The sequence below is a fragment of the Ursus arctos genome, unplaced genomic scaffold (assembly GCF_023065955.2).
Source record: "Ursus arctos isolate Adak ecotype North America unplaced genomic scaffold, UrsArc2.0 scaffold_10, whole genome shotgun sequence".
In the NCBI taxonomy this organism is placed as follows: Eukaryota; Metazoa; Chordata; class Mammalia; order Carnivora; family Ursidae; genus Ursus; species Ursus arctos.
In genome coordinates this window covers 67,722,081-67,740,576 of record NW_026622764.1, presented here as the reverse complement: position 1 = coordinate 67,740,576, position 18,496 = coordinate 67,722,081, and the positions used below count along the sequence as shown (strand labels likewise).

Here is an 18,496-nt window from a genome sequence, read left to right as displayed (position 1 = left end):
GTGAGGAATCTAAATGAATTTGCTCCAGAAGGAGTCACTGTCTCTATCTTTCCAAGGCTCTTTGTTCACACAAATATTCTTGCAAAGATTGCTCAAAGCAAATTGGTTGTTAATGCCTACATGTTTAGAAATGTTAAGGCTCAAGAGGGATTGTCTCACAAAAAAAATGATTTTAGGTCACTCATCAAATAAGTTGAAGTAGCACACCAGGTGCATATATTTTGAGTCACAGGAGGAGCCAGATGCAGCAATTTACTCCTTTCCTTAGAAGGGATGTCTTGACATGCTCCATATCACTAGACTCCACATCACTGAGGTGCAAGGCCCCTGAAAATTTGTAAGATTTACTTTCCACCTTCTGACATGCAAATGTCTTACCAATATATCTAGGATAGTTGCTACTTCCTGATCACCAGGCACAATCAGCATAATGTCATCAATGCCAGCATGATGTCTCGTGGAGATGAAAGGTGATCAAAGTCTCTGGGGTACAACTTTATGACATAGAGATGGAGAGTTGCTATATTCCTGAGGTAGGACAGTGAGGGTGAATTGCTGGCCTTGACAGATAAAAAACAAACTGCTTCTGGTGGTCTTTACTAACAAGAACAGAGGGAAAAGCGTTTGCTAGATGCATAGTTGCATACTAGGTACCAGGGTATGTGTTACTTTGCTCAAGCAATAAAATCACATGTGGAACAGCAGTTATAATTAGAGTGACCACCTGATAATCCATTGTCATTCTTCAAGATCCATCTGTCTGCTACACAGGCCAAATAGACAAGTGAATATGGATGTGGTGGAAATCACTCTGCACCTTTCGAGTATAACGGCATTAATCTCTGCAGTCCCTTTAGAAATGCAGTATTGTTTTTGATTTACTCTTTTCATAGGTAGAGGCAATTCTAGACTTCCATTTGGTCTTTCCTATCTTAATAATGCCCACTCTGTGGACCAGGTGACCAATGGTTGATTTTGCCAGTTCCTAAGTAGGTCTACTCCAATTATGCTGTCTGGAACTGGGTGGGTTTGAGGACCTACTGAGTCCAGTGTGAGACTGCTCTGAACTAAAACTATTAATCACCTGCCCTCCAAAGCCACTGTTCTGACGGGTGGATGATAATGGCATTTTGGGTCTCCAGGAATTAGCATCAGTTCAAAGCCAGTGTCAAGTAATCCCTGAGAAATCTAATTATTTCCCTTGCCCCGGTTCACAGTCCCCATACGTTCCTTTGCGGGAAGACTGAGAGAAAGACAGTATAGATTTTTGGCAGTTTAGTGGGTTGTTTTCTTAAGGGGAGTCATCCCTCCACCTTCATCCAAGGTCTGGGTTTGAAGATTGGAAATTAAGTGAGTAACTATTTTAGTGATTCAAGTCAGACTTCTATTTACTAGACCTAGAATTATTTTACTTACACAGAACAGGTAAGAATTTAGTAGGCTGCCCATCTATTTCTTTTCTAGAGACACTGATTCAACTAGCAAATGCTATAGGTCTTGGCCAGTTAGGCTATTTTGATTATTGTTTTGGTCCCATCGACTACTACAGTAACCATGCCCACATTGTTTTTGGCAATCAAGTGCCACCTCTTAGCCCCTGCCACTGGGATACCATAACTTACATTGCATTTAGAGATCTCAGTTTGGTGGTAGCAGTTCCCCCTGTAATTTCTGACCTACAGAAAAGGGCAACCATAGAGCTATTCAAGGATGCTGGGGCTCCCCTCCCAAATCTGTTTCTCACAATCATGGTTAAAAGATGTGTTCTTTGGTCTCTCCCAACTATCCCAAGGTGGGTGAGCAGGATTTACATGATCAATCCACGTTAACATTTTAATGTCTCTAAATCTTTGAATTCCTCCTTCTGTAACATACCAACGTGGTTCTGGCATTGGGCTACTTTGGTCCATATTTCAGTCAATCAACCAAACAGAGCTCTTCCTAACCCCTCAAGCTGAAACACTGAATTCGGAATTCTGCTTAGTAAGCCACTTCTTAATAATTTTAGCCTCATCCAAATTTATATTCCTTCCAACGTCATCCCACATCCTTAAGATCCATTCCCACACATATTCCCATTTCCTATCTATGTAAGTTAGGAAGATCACACAGTTCTCTTGGAATATATCATACCTCCTCCTATTTTGAATTCCAGGTAGGAAAAACATAGGTATAAAGGACTCCACTGGGACAACTGATGAAATCTGAATGTGAATTAGGGATTAAGTACTAGAATTCTAGATTATATTTTCTGAGTTTGACCTTTGTGCTGCAATTATTTGTGTTTTTGTTCTTAGGAAATACATACAAATCTGGGCAAAAATAGCCTACCAATTCTTTAAAACACAGCTAACAAATTTCATTCCCATGCTTCAATCATACCATTACTGTTTATGTAGCTCCTGAATTTTTTTCAAAAAAATTGTGTTTCTTAACCTTTTAAAGCTGACATTTAAAATGTTTCATCATAAGTTTTACTGAGGAGAACTATCCAAAGCTGATAAATAAAACGAAAAGATCATTATTTGAACTTTTAATGTCTTGCTAAGAGTATTTTCTAACAATCCAGTTGCAGGATAATCTGACTCTTTCAGGGAATAGAAGTCTGACTTAGTTTTGTGCTTGATCAGGGACCAGTCATTTTATATTTCTGTCCAGTTACAAGTTAGCTGGTAGAAAAATGATAAGGTGTGTGGATTTTTCTAGTCTGTCTGCTAGAGCAGATAACCTTAAGGGTTATGATCTTATTGCTCCACAGCACGTTTGCCAATTTTGGTCTAATTTACCTGTACTGTTTAAGTGTTCCTTCTTTCACTGACTACATAAAATCCCAGTTTCTCATTTCCTGTTTAAAACAGACTTGTCTCATGCTAGTTCTTTCTGTAATGGGTTAACTAAAACTTTGACTCATCTGTTTGTATGATCTTTAACTTCTATTTGTATAATAATTACATTTTTAACATTTTGTGAGTTATGCTTTGACAGTTCAAGTAGTCATAAAATATGCAATTATAATACATTGTAAAAAAATTAAAGTAAAACTGCTAAATCACTCTTTTGATCTATTTAGATGAATCCAAATACCATGGCAATTTAATACCTACCATCATTCATTTTAAAAATATAGGAACGATCTATGCTTCAACAATCAGAAGGTTTAAATCATTGCTTTTCCTCCTTAAATTCATGCCCAGAATTCTCAAAAGTTGTTTATTAATAATTCATCATACCTCTTGGCAAAAGGTATATATAAAGGAATATATATGTGCAAATATATATATATATATATATTTAATTTACATCCTACAAAGTTATTGTTTTAAAATTATTTCCCTGACTCTGAGGCTTTAAATTTAAAAAAATTAAAGTTGATTTATCATAATCATTATGATCAAAACAATAGGTACATATTAGATTTTTAAAATAATTTTTAAATATAAGAAACTATTTTATGGTAAATGCAACTCAATAAGATTGCTGGAGTATGTTTATACGATTTTATATATTTGTGGATATTATTTATTGCTATTTTAATTTTTATTGATCAATAAGTAGATGGAAATGGAGGCGATGTTATTATAGCATTATCATTTAATACTTTGAAATCCTGAGTTACGTGCCAAAAATTACATAGTAATTTATTCTTTTAAAATGATGTTTAGTGATCTACCAGCTAATAATAATTCCATTATGTCATCTTTCAATTTTGCTGACAGCAAAGAACTAGAAACCACCTCACCTATATAAGGACTTTTACTTAATCATTTCCCATTGCTGACACCAAGATTTTGAATGGATCCTTTGTTTTGCACTTGGTGGTTTGCCTACCCAGAGCAACATATAGTGAAATTAGGGATAGGAGAGTGATAGGCCTTCCTTTCATAGAGTGAAAAGTGAGATGGGGAAGGAGACCTGCAGTACCAAGTTCAGGGCACATATGCAAGTGCAGATCTGGAAACTGATTCTGTTAAACATCATAACCACTTACGTAGTTTGAAGGCTGCTACTCTAGATAATTTAGCTCATGGCTTTGTGATGATGCAAAATAGGACTCCCTCAAGCACCAATGCCAACCTTTCAGTGGGTTTAAATGACCTCCCAGTACAGGTGCACTGAACCCACTATATTGGCCGTGTAATTAACCCAAACATACCTGCCAATATAGTTCCAAAGAGAAATTCACAAACTGAAGAAAATACAACCTAGAAATTTATATCAGAATTTGACAAATTTTTTTTGAGGGAAAAGCAATTTAAGAATGATGAAATATATCCCCTATCATCAGAAGCTAATGGTGATATTTTATCCTGACATATTAATGCAGAAAGCTGTACTCACTGACTCACTTGCCTGGAACTGAGATGCAGAAATACCCTCTCATGTCCCCAGTGATATGAAGAAAGGCAGTCAAACAAAGAAAGTTAGCAGAACACACCAGTGTTTGAATAGTCTAATCAGAGATATTATTTGCCAAATAATCAGTTCAAACAACGTAAGAGGGAAAAAATATTTTTTCCCCTTCTCCTCCCAATAAGCTTTTGAGGAATTTATACTTAAATTTCCGCAAGTGATTAGTCTGTAACCTCCTCTTTAAAAATATAAAAGAAACAGGCTTTTATATTCTCCTGTCACAATCCATTTCTGAATCATTTCATTCTATAACCTCACTTATAAGTCGGGGTTAATTTAATTAATTGGAAAAAAGGCAACTATATACAAATATATATCTATACCTATATCTATCTATCTATATCTATATCTATATCTATATCTATATCTATATCTATATCTATATATAAAACTCCCTAAACTCATCCTAAAGCATGTTATGTTAACTTATAGACCTGTCCTTGCTAATGAGGTAATATGTATATTCCAATATTTCAGATTGTAAGACTTACCTGCCCATTGATTTTATCAAGTGTATTTTAATGCAATAAGATTAATAGGTTTCTCCAGCCTGGAGTAGGTTGTACTGCCAATCACATACAACAGCCTTCATCTATGAGCAGCTAATGGTCCATATACTCTCACTTACTTCCCTCTCTTATTGTGACTCCCTGGTCGTCGCATCAGCCCGGCTGAGAGAGAAATGAGGCACTTACCCCTTGCGGCCTCTGTGTTGGGGATGGATGAGCAGTGAAGATGCAGGGGGCCTAGTGATGGCTTCCCGTGCCCTGGGGCAGTGGTGTCAGAGCCATCACCATGGCTGGAAGTCCATATTGAAACACTCCACTCATCCTTACCTCTGACCTAGGGAGCAAGAAAGGAGGGAAGTGAAGTTTAACTTTTCAAGTCTGTAGAAATGGGTTCGTAGGGAGAGGAAGAGAGGTTGTTCTCATAATTCTTGTCTTTCAATGCTTCCAGAAGGGACTAGTAAGAGAAATTGTCCATTATACACAACCTTTTATTCTCCCAACTAAGTTAATGGCTTGGCCTAGGACAAGGATGGAGGATAAGGAAAAAACCACAAACGATTTGCCCCCAAATGTTTTCCCAAATACTTTGGAAATTCAATGTTTAAAAGAAGGGCTCAAGTGAGGAAAGGGAAGGTTTCTTTTTTCCCTCAAATACTTTTTTTGTTTCATCTAGCACTCTGAATCTGACTCAGAAGGATAGAAGAAGAGGTAATGTGAGAAGAGCAGAAGCAGTTGATCAAGTATACAACCTCAACTCGAAGAATACCTTCCTCTATTTAGTTAACAGATTCTTCTTTTCATGCTTCTTCAATTGAGAGCTTTAAGTCCCCCACTCTCAATGATCACAAGCGATTTCCTGAACGGCTTTCAAATTATACAGATACCTGAGCTCTGTCCCTGGAGATTCTAAGACAATAGTTGTGAGATGGTGTTTCGGCCACTGCTGTAAAAAAGATTCTCCTTAGCATTGCAAGGGCTGAACTCTGGAAATACAAGTCCCCTTGGTACTCTTCCAGATAAGGCTTGGATGACAGGTACAAGTACCTCCAGTCCACTCCTTGAAAAGTGGGTCAGTGGCCTGACATCATGTGGGCTGATTTGTTTTCGGGATTTTGTCAAACTTATAGTAAGAACACCTTTCTCCTCTTCAGGAGTAGTTTCCAGTTATGCCACAAATAGCAATTATTGCTTCTATTGATTTGTGCTTAATAATATCTCTGTACATTCTGGATATAATTTCATTTGGTCTGTGATATATGTTGTATGCATTTTTTTTTTACTAGTTTAATGTTTAACTTTATTTATGGGATCCATTTGGTTTTATTTTGCCAGGAAGAAATTTTAATTTGTTTATAGTTAAACCTATAAATATTTTCCCCTGCTGTTCCTCCACCTTTGATTTATTTTTGGAGAGGCTATACTTACGTTAAAATATAAAAGTATTCACCTCTTTCCTTATCCTCTTTCCCGGTTGTTTTATTAGTTCATGTATTTAGTGAGGCGGGCAGGCAGGCATCTCTTAGCTTTCGTCCTCAGAGCTCACTTCCATCCCCTCCTCCACATCCTTATGCTACTTTCAGTCTCTTAGGTTTTAGTCATTCTGATGGATGTGTGGTCATACCTCAATGTGTTTTAAATTTGCATTCCCATGAAGATTAATGAGGTTGAATACATTTACTGGCCATTTGGATAGCCTCTTCTGTGAAATGCCTGATTAAATCTTTCATCCATTTTTGAAAAATTGACTTATCTGTTTTTTTTTCTTACTGGTTTATAGGAATGTGTAATATATTTTGGATATGAGTCTTTGTTGATTCATCATTAACCTTAGATCTATCCACCTTGTTTCATTCACATATTAATTCTAAAATTATTACCAAACATTTTTTTTAAGTAGGCTCCATGCCCAGCATGGAGCCCAACGAGGGGCTTGAACTCACTACCCTGAGATTGAGACCTGAACTGAGATCAAGAGTCTGATGCTTAACTGACTGAGTCACTCAGACACCCCACCAAAGGTTTTTAAATTTTTTAAAATTTACTACATATATAATGTCATTTTTAACTGAGCTTTATTTCTTCAATCCATCTCCTTTTGTTGCCTTACTGTAAATGCTAGACTTCCAATGCAATGTTGGACAGAAGTAATAACAGTGTATATGCTTGCTTTTTCCTGATCCCAGGCATAAAAAGCTCTTGCAGTTTTATATGTATGATGCTTGCTATAGTTTGTGTGTGTGTGTGTGCCCTCCATTAGATTAAGAAATTTCCCTTCTATTCATAGTTAGCTAGGTTTTATTTTTATTAGTATAAACCACTGTTTGAATTTTATCAAATGAATTTTCTGCATCTTTTGAGATCACTGCTTTTTTCTCTTTTTTGAATAATGATAAATCACATTATTATTGTTATACAGCCTTGAATTTTTGAAATAAACCCAAATGGTTGAGATGTATTATTATCCCTTTCTATCCCTGGATTCAATGTATCAGTACTTTGTTTAGCATTTTTCAACTCATGTTCATGAGAGATTAATTTATAATTTTCTTTTTGTAGAATGTTGTTAGGTTTTGGTGTTAAGGTTATGTGGGTTTTATAAAATAACTTGAGATGTGTTCCCAAATTTTCTATTTTAAGAAAGAGTTTGTTTAAAATTGGCATTATTCCTTTCTTAAATGTTTGGAAAAAGTCACTGGTGAAGTGATCTGGCCTGGAGTTCTTTCTATGAGGTGGTTTTAAATTATAGATTCAGTTTAATATATCAGATTTTTCTATTTCTGTGTCAGTTTTGGCAAACTTTACTTTTTCAAGAGATTTCCTCATTTCATCCCCAAATTTAAATTTATTGGCATAGCATTGTGCTTATCATCTTTTCAATGTCTCATCCTTTCAATGGCTGTGGAATCTGTAGTTACATCACTTTCGCAGTTCTGATACTGGTCAATTATGTCTTTTCTCCTTTTTTCATTATCAGTCCTGTCATGGCTTTTCAAAGAACCAGCTTTGAGTTCATTGCTTTTCTCTTTTCTTTCCTCTTTTCTCTTCTTTTTCCCTTTATTGTGTATTTAATTATTTCTTCCCTGTTCTTAATGACTTCCTTCTCTTATTTTCTTGGGATTTATTTTGCTTTATTCTCAAAAATGCTTTTCTTCTCAAAAGTGGATGCTTAGATCAGATCATTGATTTTTAGCCTTTTTAATTTTTCTAATATATACCTCTAATATATATGCATCTTATATACCTATACATTTTAAATTCTCCTTAGAGCACAACTTTAATTGCATCCAATAAACTTTCCTATATAATATTTATTATTACTTAGTTCAAAATATTTAAAAACTTCCATTGTAATTTATTCTTTTATGTATGGATTATTTAGAAATCTACTGTTAATTTTTAAAATTTCAAAGCTCTCTATTCCTTTCTATATTGTGATTCCACTGGGATAATTTCTTTTTATCTTTTCCATTTACCATGTATACAATTTTTTTTTTTTTAGCATGGGTTATCTGGTGATAAATTCTATTCCTTTACTTTTTTTGAGATATAATTGACATGTAACATTATTTTCAGGTGTACAATATAATGATTCAATAGATGTATATATTGCAAAATTGTTATCATAATATATCTAGTTAACATCCATCAACATAAACAGTTATACATTTTTTCTTGTGATAGGAACTTTGAAGATCTACTCCCTTAGCAACTATCAAATGTATAATATGGTATTATTAACTATAATCACCATGCTGTAGGTTACATCACCATGATTTTAACTGGAAGTTTTTACCTTTTGTCTCTTTTTATTCATTTTGCCCACTCCATCCCCCACCTCTGGCAAACACCAGTCTGTTCTCTGTATCTGTGAGGTGTTTTTTTTTTTTTTAATTTCTGTATATCAGTGAGATCATGTTATATTTGGTTTACTCTGACTTATTACACTTAGCATAATGCCCTCGACATCCATTCATGTTGTTGGAAATGACAATATTTCCTTTTTTTTTTTTACAGATGAATAATATTTTATGGTATATATGCCACAATTTCTTTATCCATTCATCCATTAATGAATACTTAGGTTGTTTCCATGTCTTGGCTATTGTAAATAATGCTGTAATGAACATAGGGGTGCAGATATCTTTGCAAGTTACTGTTTTCATTTCCTTTAGATAAATACCAAGAGATTGAACTGCTGGATCACATGGTGGTTCTATTTAATTTTTCGAGGAAACTTGGCATACCATTTTCTGCAGTGGCTGTACCAGTTTATATCCCCACCAACAGTGCACGAGGGCTCCCTTTTCTCCACATCTCCACCAATGTTAGCTCTGTTTTTTTTTTTTAATAACAGCCATTCTAACAGGTGTGAGGTGATATCTCATTGTAGTTTTGATTTATATTTCCCTTATGATGAGTGATATTAGAGCACCTTTTCATGTACCTTTTGTCCATCTGTATATTTTATTTGGGAAAATGCATATTTGGATATTCTTTTTTAATTGGATTTTTTTTTTTGCTATTGAGTTGTGTGAGCAATGATTTGCAAATATTTTTTTCCATTCAATGGTGGCGTTTTCATTTTGTTGATGGTTTCTCTTGCTGTGCAGAAGCTTTTTAGTCTGATGCAGTCCTACCTGTTTTTGTTCCTGTTGCTTTTGCTTTTGGTGTCAGATTTAAAAAATCATCACCAAGACCTATGTCAGAGAGTTTTGCCACCTGTTTTCTTCTAGAAGTTTTACAGTTTCAGGTTTTATATTTGAGCCTTTAATCATTTTGAATAAATTTTTGTGTATGGTGAAAGATAGTGGTCCAGTTTTATTCTTTGGTATGTGGTTGTCCAGTTTCCCCAATACCATTTATTGAAAAGATTGTCCTTTCTCCATTGTATATTCTTGGCTTCTTTGTTGTAATTTAATTAACCATATATGTATGAGTTTATTTTTGGGTTCTTTATTCTATTTCATCGATCTATGTGTCTGTTTTTATGCCAATGCCATACTGTTTTGATTACTTTAGCTTTATAATAAAGTTTGAAATCAAGGAGTGTGAGGCCTCCAGTTTTGTTCTTCTTTCTTAAGACTTGACTTTTCAGCGTCTTTTATGGTTCCATACAAATTTTAGGATTGTTTGTTCTATTTCTGTGAAAAATGCCACGGGAATTTTGATAAGGATTACACTGAATCTGTAGATTGCTTTGGGTAGTATGGACATAAAAATATTCTTTGAATCCATGAGCATGGAATAGCTTCCCATTTTTTTGTGTCTTCTTCAATTTCTCATCAATGTCTCGTAGTTTTCAGAGTACAGTTCTTTTACCTCCCTGGTTAAATTTATTCCAGGTATTTTATTCTTTTTGATGCCATTGTAGATGGAATTATTTTCTTAACTTCTCTTTCTGAATGTTTATTATTAATGTATAGAAACAATAAATTTTGGTGTACTTATTTCGTATTTTGCAACTTTACTGAATTCTTCTATTAGTTCTAATGATTTTTTTGGTGGAGCTTTAGGGTTTTCTATATATAGTATCATGTCATCTATAAACAGTGACAGTATTCCTTCTTTCTTTCCAGTTTGGATGACTTTTCTTTTTCTTGACTAACTGGTCTGGCTAGGTCTTCCAATACTGTGTAGATTAAAAGTGGCATGACGGGTATACTTGTCTTATTCCTGAGCTTACAAGAAAAGCTTTTAGCTTTTCACCACTGAGTATAATGTTAGGTGTGGACTTGTCATTTATTATGTTGAGGTGCATTCCATCTATACCCATTTTGTTGAGAGTTTTTATAACAAATGGATATTTCTTTACTTTTAAAATTAGAAATTATCTATATTTCATCTCTCCTTTTGAAAGAATTTGATTTTTTAATTGAATAATTTCATCACTTCTTAAGATGCCATCTCATTGTTTTCTGGCTTCATAATTTCTCTCAGTAAGTCAGTAGTTCTTTTTGTTTCTCCCTGGAAATTAATGCTTATTTTTTCTGTTTTTAAAATTTATTCTTATCCTTCATTTTCAGGAATGTTATTAGTGTGTCTAGTTGTGATTTTACTTTTTTTTTTTAAGGTCTTGTATTCATAGAGATTCTTGAATCTGTGGCTAATATATTTCATCAGTTTTAGGAAATTATCAGTCATTTGTCCCTTTAAATATATTTTTATCCCATTCTCCTCTTTTCTTTCCTTCTAAGACTCCAGTTATGTATATGTTACAGCATCCACGCCACCAATTATAGTTTATTTTTGTGTTTTCCATCCTCTTTTTTTCTTTTGGTGGTTTGTCTGAATTGTTTCAAATGACTTGATGTTCCAGTTCACTAACCCTTTTTTCTACTGTGAATTTTCTCTTATTTGTTCTTAAAATCAGTAATAGGAATTTTAAGATCTAAAATTTCCATTTAACTTTAAAAAGATTCCAATATTATGGAAAATTCTCTACTTTTTCATCTATCTTCTGGATTATCTGTTTTGGTTGCTTGTTTTATCTTTTGGTAATCAGTTGTTTTTCCTGTCTTCTGCCATGCCTGGCATTTTTTTGATTGAGTGCTAGACATTTTATATGAAATATCATATAGATTGTGGGTCCCAGAGATTATTTAATTTCCCTTTAGGAAGTAGTTAAACTAGAAGCAAAAAATTTGATTAAATCAGGGTTTGAGATGATTCAAGTGGGATTCCAGGTTTTCTGAGGGCTGATCATTCCACTTGGTCCCTTCATCTAGTGGTTGGCACTTTAGGGGTCTCAGATAAAAACAAGAAATATTTACCAGGGTCCCTCCTCCTTGTCTTATCCTGATCTGCAATTTTACTTCCCCCAGCTCTGTTAGAGTGTATAAACTCTGTTCTATCATGTAGCCATTTAGTAACTATTTCCTGCTAAGTTTCTTGGCCTCTCAACCCAAAGTAGTTTATGATGTGGCAAATTCTTTGAGGATAAATGCCATATAGAATGATGCAGAATGTTGGACTCACTTTTCTGTGGTTTCCTTTACTTTAGGATTTTAGTACTTCAAGTCTGGCTGCCTTATTAATCTTGCATTCATTTATGACTCCCAACTAGAAAAATCTCTAGGCAGCTATTTTCTGCTCAGCCTCAATCTTTTGCACCAAAAACAAGCAATTCCCTGAGGGAAAGGGGGACAAAGACAGTCTAGCACCTACTATATCATCCTCCCCTCTGTGCTCTTAGCTCTTTATATTATTTATTGCTGTGTAATAAATTATCATAAACTTAGAGATGTAAAACAACACAAATTATTATTTCACAGTTCTCAGGGTCAGGAGTCCAGACATGACTTAGCTGAGTTCTCAGCTTCCAGATCTCTTATGAGGCTGCAACTAAGGTGTCAGTTAGAGCTAGGATTTCATCTCAAGGTTAGACCAGGGGAGAATCTACTTCCAGCTCACCCAGTGGTTGTTAGCAGGTTTCAGTTTCTTGCAGGCTATTAGATGGAAGTTTTCACTTCCTGGGTAGCTTTTAGCCATAGGCTGTCCTCAATTCCTTGCCATATGGGCTATTCCAACACTTTCTTCATCAAAGTATACAAACTGAGAGCATAGTAGACTCAGCTAGCAAGATGGAAGTTATAGTCCTACATAATGGAATCACAGAAGTGACAGATTATTGTCTTTGCAATATACTGGTTAGAGGCAAATCACAAGTCACGCCTACACTCAAGAGGATTACTCAAAGGCATGAATACCATGAAACAATGATCACTGGGGTCCATCTGAGAGACTATCATACATTCCCTCCCTCATGTTCTGTCTGCCTTGGCCAATTTTTGATGACCAGATTCAAAAGCTTTTGTTCCCTCTAAAGTACATGTATACTGTTTTTATAGTTTTTCTTGGGGGAAAGTTTGGTCTAATATAAGCTACCCTATCAGTGCTGCAAGTGGAAAAACAGTATACATGTACTTATTTTTATTGTGGGAAAATATAGATAACACAAAATTTACTATTTTAACCATGTTCATGTTATATGTAATTCAGTAGCATTTAGTGCATTCAGTGTTGTGCAACCATCATTGTTACCTAATTCTAGAACATTTTCATCACCCCACGGCAGAAACTCTATATCCATTAATGAGTCACCTTGATTCCCTCTCCTTTAGGCCTTGGAAATGGCAAATCTTCTGTTTCTATGAATTTGCCTCTTCTGAATATTTCATATAAATTGAATCATGCAATATGTCGCTTTTGTGTCTGGCTATTTTCACTTTCATAATTGAAAATAAAGTTCGTCTATGTCATAGGATGGGTCAGTACTTCTTTTCTATTTATGGCTGAATGATAGTCAATTTATGGGTATGCCATATTTACTTTTAATTTACATGACAGTATCATGCTATAGATCTCATTATGCTTCTAACTCTTGTTTGGACTCAGCTCCTTTTTAAAAGGTTATTTTCCTTGAGGTATAATGTACCTCAAAATTTCCTAATATTAAGTGTACAATTGGATGAACTTTGACAAACATGCATTTATGAAACCACCACCATCATCATTATATAAAACATTTTCATCTGTCAACATGTTCCCTCATACACTGTGGATGTCAATCCCATCTGTCTACCAGGGGCCCTGGGTGGCCACTGGTATGCTTTTTGTCATGATAGTTTTTCTTTTCCTAGAATTTAATATAAATGAAATCATAAGTACAACATCCAAAGAATGGGGTTTCCATACATAATAAAGAAATTAGAGAGCAGAAATTATCAAAGAAATAATTTTCTCCAATCTTCTAATTAAAAGGTTCTATGTCTAGCATAATAAAAAAGTAACAAAAGATAAAAACCTCCCACACTTACACATAACAATGTGAAATTTAATAGAAGCAAGGATAAAAGGACAATCTAAAAGATCTATGAAGGAAACCATAAAACTCTTACATGAAAGGAAGAATAAGATGGGCATAAAATAATTCTAGATCTGAATCAGGTGGATCAATGCCTTATGTGAGCTGAGGGAAAGTTATATGGAATGCTATACAAGCCACACTATCAGTTAAGTGTGAAGAGCCAGTAAATATGCTATTAAATATGCCAAGATGCAGAAATTTTATTTCCCATGCACTATGCGCTACTTCTTAAGAAGTTACTCATGTTCCAGCCAAATGAGACAGTAACAAAGGAAGGGATACAGAAAACAATGGCTTCTACTCAGTTGAACAGTAAGAGTCCCAGAGTGACAGAATGCAGCAGGCTTAGAGAACAATCAGTCCAGATGGCAGCAGGAAGACGGACAACCCAGGAGGGAGATCTTATGGAGAAAAAGAGAATCCATAGACCACACAGTACAACTGAGATGCTGGATGAATTTAAGAATATGATAAAGAGAGGCAATTAGTATTTCAGAAAATAAAAACTGTAAAGGAGAGGAACATCATAACACAAGAGCTCTGCAGTAAACAATATTTACAGGTTCATGATAATGTAAGTATGTCATTGATATTTAAAACTTGAAAAATCCACCTACAGAAAAAGAACAGAAAAATCATTGTTACAGAATAGCATGTACAGATTGTGAAAGTAAACGCACATTTGATAAAATTTAGGAAGGGGCATGGAATGGAGAGAATAGGTGAAGGAAAATGTAGGAAGGCTATTATCCTAATATTACAATCTGAAGGGTGGAAAGGCAATATCTAGAATTGATGCCATAAGAAATGGAAGTTTATATTATTTGAAGTTTAAAAAGGAAGAGAGATACATAGGTGATGTAACTGTATTAGAGGAGGTGGGGAATGCAGGTAATGGGATCCCTAAAGTTGCTAAGCAAAAAATGATAGTAAAAGTATATTTTCTAAACATACACTGGTGAATACCAGAATTAGATATGAGTGCTGAAAAGTGCTTGTCCTGGGGATCTGGACTGGGAGGAGGACAGGACTGGGGGAAGAACATTTACTTTTAATTATAGACCTTCTGTACTACTTGATTTTTAAAACTATATATATATACATATATATATATGTTATTTTTATAAAATGTGAAAGCACTAACATTTCAAAAGCAGCGCAGTTAAGAAGATGGTGCTGATTTGAGAACAAAAGTTTAGATTTATGAAGAATTTGGTAGATTGTAAATAGAAGTTAGATTTTGTCCTAGGTGATGGTAAGATCTTGAAGAATTTTTATCAAGGGAAAAGCTTACAACAATTTGCACACTAGAGCAAGATTTTGAGGGACTGATTAATGTGGTGTAAGACTAGAGACAGGGAATAGTAAGGATGCCATTACGCTAGATCAAGTAAGAGATGATGAAGGCTTAAGCCAGAGCAGTGGGAATAGGTGGTGAGGAAGAAGGTTGGCTTAGACAATGGGAGTTTGGTGGAGCCATTTCCAGAGGCAAAAGATAAAGAGAGGCAAGCTGATTTAGGGAAGAGGAAGATAAAAGAGTTTAGATTTGGTCATATTGCATTTGAGGGGCCTAAACTGGCCTCTGGAAGGCCATTGGGCCAGTTAGGAAAATGGGTGTGTAGCTCTGCAGGGATGTTTGGGGCACAAACAAACCTGCCTACTATCCACAGAAGCCATGATTGTGGGTTGAATCACTCAAAGAATACAGAAGGAGAAGCCATGGGCTAGGAAAGCATCATTAAAAACGTCAAGGTTAATGTGGTAGGCAGAGGAACAGAAGCCATCTGGGGACTGGGTGCCTTAGAGGACATCTGGCCCATCCAGATCAGAGCACACCTCTCTTAACCTAACCGCCACTTTCAAGGTTAAGATTTACCCTTTATTACACCTCCAGTGGCAAAATCAGTTAGTGCACAGTACTTATAAGATTTACCCTTTATTTTTCAGAACTCTTGGTATAGATAATGCTCAAAACTCACTTATTTTCACATTCTCTATCGCAATTGTTATGTGGCAAAAAATTGGCTGTTATTTAGTGACAAAAATAACACTTAGGCTGTAGAAAATAACCAGAAAACTGAATGAACTTTTCATCTCTCACTTAATTGTTATGCAGTATACAATTTTAGTTGGATAAGTAAGAGTAGTTGGCTCTCAGTCAGTGCATTTACTGGTACTTATTTTTCATGTAGTGTTGGGCTATATTGTCTTGGTTATCTATTTCAATGCAGGCAAGTTACCTCCTTTCCTCTTATAACATTACAAGCAACTAAGTATTTGGAAAAAGTAACAACACTCTGGACATGAAATTCACCTGGGAAAAGATAATCTGAACAATTTATTGATGCATTTAAACATGAAAACAAGTAGAATTAAAGTGTTCAGCTGCACTACAACAGGCAAAGAGTGATAATATCTCCATGGAAACCAATTATGCTTCACTTTCTCACGGCCACCAAGATTGGGAGAACTGGGAACATAAAAACCAAAGTAAACTCTGAGTTGACAGATGGGTCATAAATATCAAGTGTGTGCTCTCAGTGGAGGCATGAAGTCTCCTGCAAGATGATCTATACCACAAACACTTGGGCACACGGCTTCCATATGTCGCATATGTTATAAGACAGCTCTATTCCTCTTAACCCAAACTCAGCATCCAGCCTCATTACTGCAGACTAACAGTGTGATGAATGATGTTTCTTTTATTATTTCATAGCACTTGATTTATATGCTTTCATCTTAAATGGGTCCACAGAGACAGTAGTTTAAATCATTTTGTTGACCTGAGGTTGAATGATAGGTCATTCAGTCAACACACACACACACGCACACACATGGGGGGGGACTGATAAAAATAATGGTTAATATGGAAATCCATCCATAGTCAACACAACCATCAACAAAGAAAGAACCTGAGTAGATGTTCATTGGCATTAACTAAGCCAAGTTTTCCTAGAATAGCCATTTTTTTTTTCAAATCAACATATACAGAAAGAAAAAAACATTCTGAGTCTGCAGTTTTAAGTGGACACCAGATGAGAAACTCCATGGAAGAGACAGTGGAAGGAACAATCTTGTTATAGAATTTGGACTTCTTTAGCTTTCATTTAGGAGTCTCCCTTGGGCTGACCAGGTTAGCCAATGAATTTTGAAGAATGTAGAATAGGTAATATGAGGGTTCTCTTAAGACTGAATTTTAAACACTTTATAATTTTGCTATTATGAGGAGAACTGATCTGTGTTGTGGTCTAAAATAGAGAGTGACAATTTTGTTTAGATAGTAGAACAGCTAGAAATCAAAGAATTCATTTTAGAGATCCACAAATATTGAGTTTATTTCCTCATGAAGCCAGGAACCATTTCAGATGTGTGAAATGATGTATTTGGGGGAAAAAAATGCAAAAGATGTAGCAAGATAACCAGATTCTGAATTTTATGTAACTATCTGTTTGCTATTGCATTGTCCACAATAGCTAAATCGTGGAAGGAGCCGAGATGCCCTTCAACAGATGACTGGATTAAGAAGATGTGGTCCATATATACAATGGAATATTACTCAGCCATCAAAAAGAACGATTTCTCAACATTTGCTGCAACATGGACGGCACTGGAGGAGATAATGCTAAGTGAAATAAGTCAAGCAGAGAAAGACAATTATCATATGGTTTCTCTCATCTATGGAACATAAGAACTAGGAAGATTGGTAGGGGAGGAAAGGGATAAAGAAAGAGGGGTAATCAGAAGGGGGAATGAAGCATGAGAGACTATGGACTCTGAGAAACAAACTGAGGGCCTCAGAGGGGAGGAGGGGGTGGGGGAATGGGACAGACTGGTGATGGGTAGTAAGGAGGGCATGTATTGCATGGTGCACTGGGTGTTATACGCAACTAATGAATCATTGAACTTTACATCAAAAACCAGGGACGTACTGTATGGTGACTAACATAATATAACAAAAAAATATTATAAGAAAAAAAACTATCTGTTTGCTATTGATTCATTAAGTGTGGTCATCTGCTGACTTCTGTTAACAGATAAGCAGCAGCAGCTTCCACAGGCATGAACACTATTTATGGGAGAAAGTCTTAAAATTAAGAAAATAGTTCAGTTCATCTATTTTTTCCCCAGGTAACTGGGAAAATACTATTGTTAAAATTTGAGCACTAGAACACATTAGCCCATCTCATTGGGAAACTATTCTGTAGGGGTACCTTTTTGAGAATCACTGTTTTAGCCAATACAGAAAGCAATTCCAAGGCACCAGAGGGTGTAACTCACATTTGCCCTTCATTACCGAAGTAAACATTTGCTTAGCTCACTTCAAAAAAAGAAATTGAGTCTTCTATTTGTCATGTTGACTCAAAAGTCAGCAAATTCTTCTGTCTGTATTAAATGGTTGAATTAATAAAGCAATATATCACCTTACTCTAGAAATTCAAAACCTTTTGAACTATTGCTGCAATTTAAAGTAAATAAGTAAAAATTGCTGTCATTCTCCCCAGGCTGGTTTGCAAGATCTAAAATTCAGGTAAGAAAGGAGATATTGAAAATGTCAACAGTCAGAGTAATGCTGTGGATTTCAGGTGAAATCCCAAAGAAAGCTGGCAATGTGAAAAGCAAAAGGAGAAAAGGATGGGAAAACCACCAAGAGAGCAGAAGAGAACAAAAATAAACAGGAGACACTGAGTTTTGGAAAAAGATAATGGTAATT

General features: G+C 35.3%; 1 protein-coding gene across 6 annotated transcripts in view; it reads right to left on the bottom strand.

The window, feature by feature from the left end:
- LOC113251236 (uncharacterized) overlaps positions 1-18,496 on the bottom strand; it is a 573,820-nt gene that overhangs the window by 50,545 nt on the left and 504,779 nt on the right. For 5 of the 6 annotated variants that reach the window (XM_057309344.1, XM_057309347.1, XM_044381738.3 and 2 more), the window contains one exon: positions 4,825-5,253. In XM_057309344.1, coding sequence (XP_057165327.1) covers positions 5,035-5,253 — 219 coding nt within the window. In that variant the 3' untranslated portion in view covers positions 4,825-5,034. Of the gene's footprint in view, positions 1-4,824; positions 5,254-18,496 lie in introns of those variants that run through there. The other variant, XM_057309351.1, reaches the window with a different exon arrangement.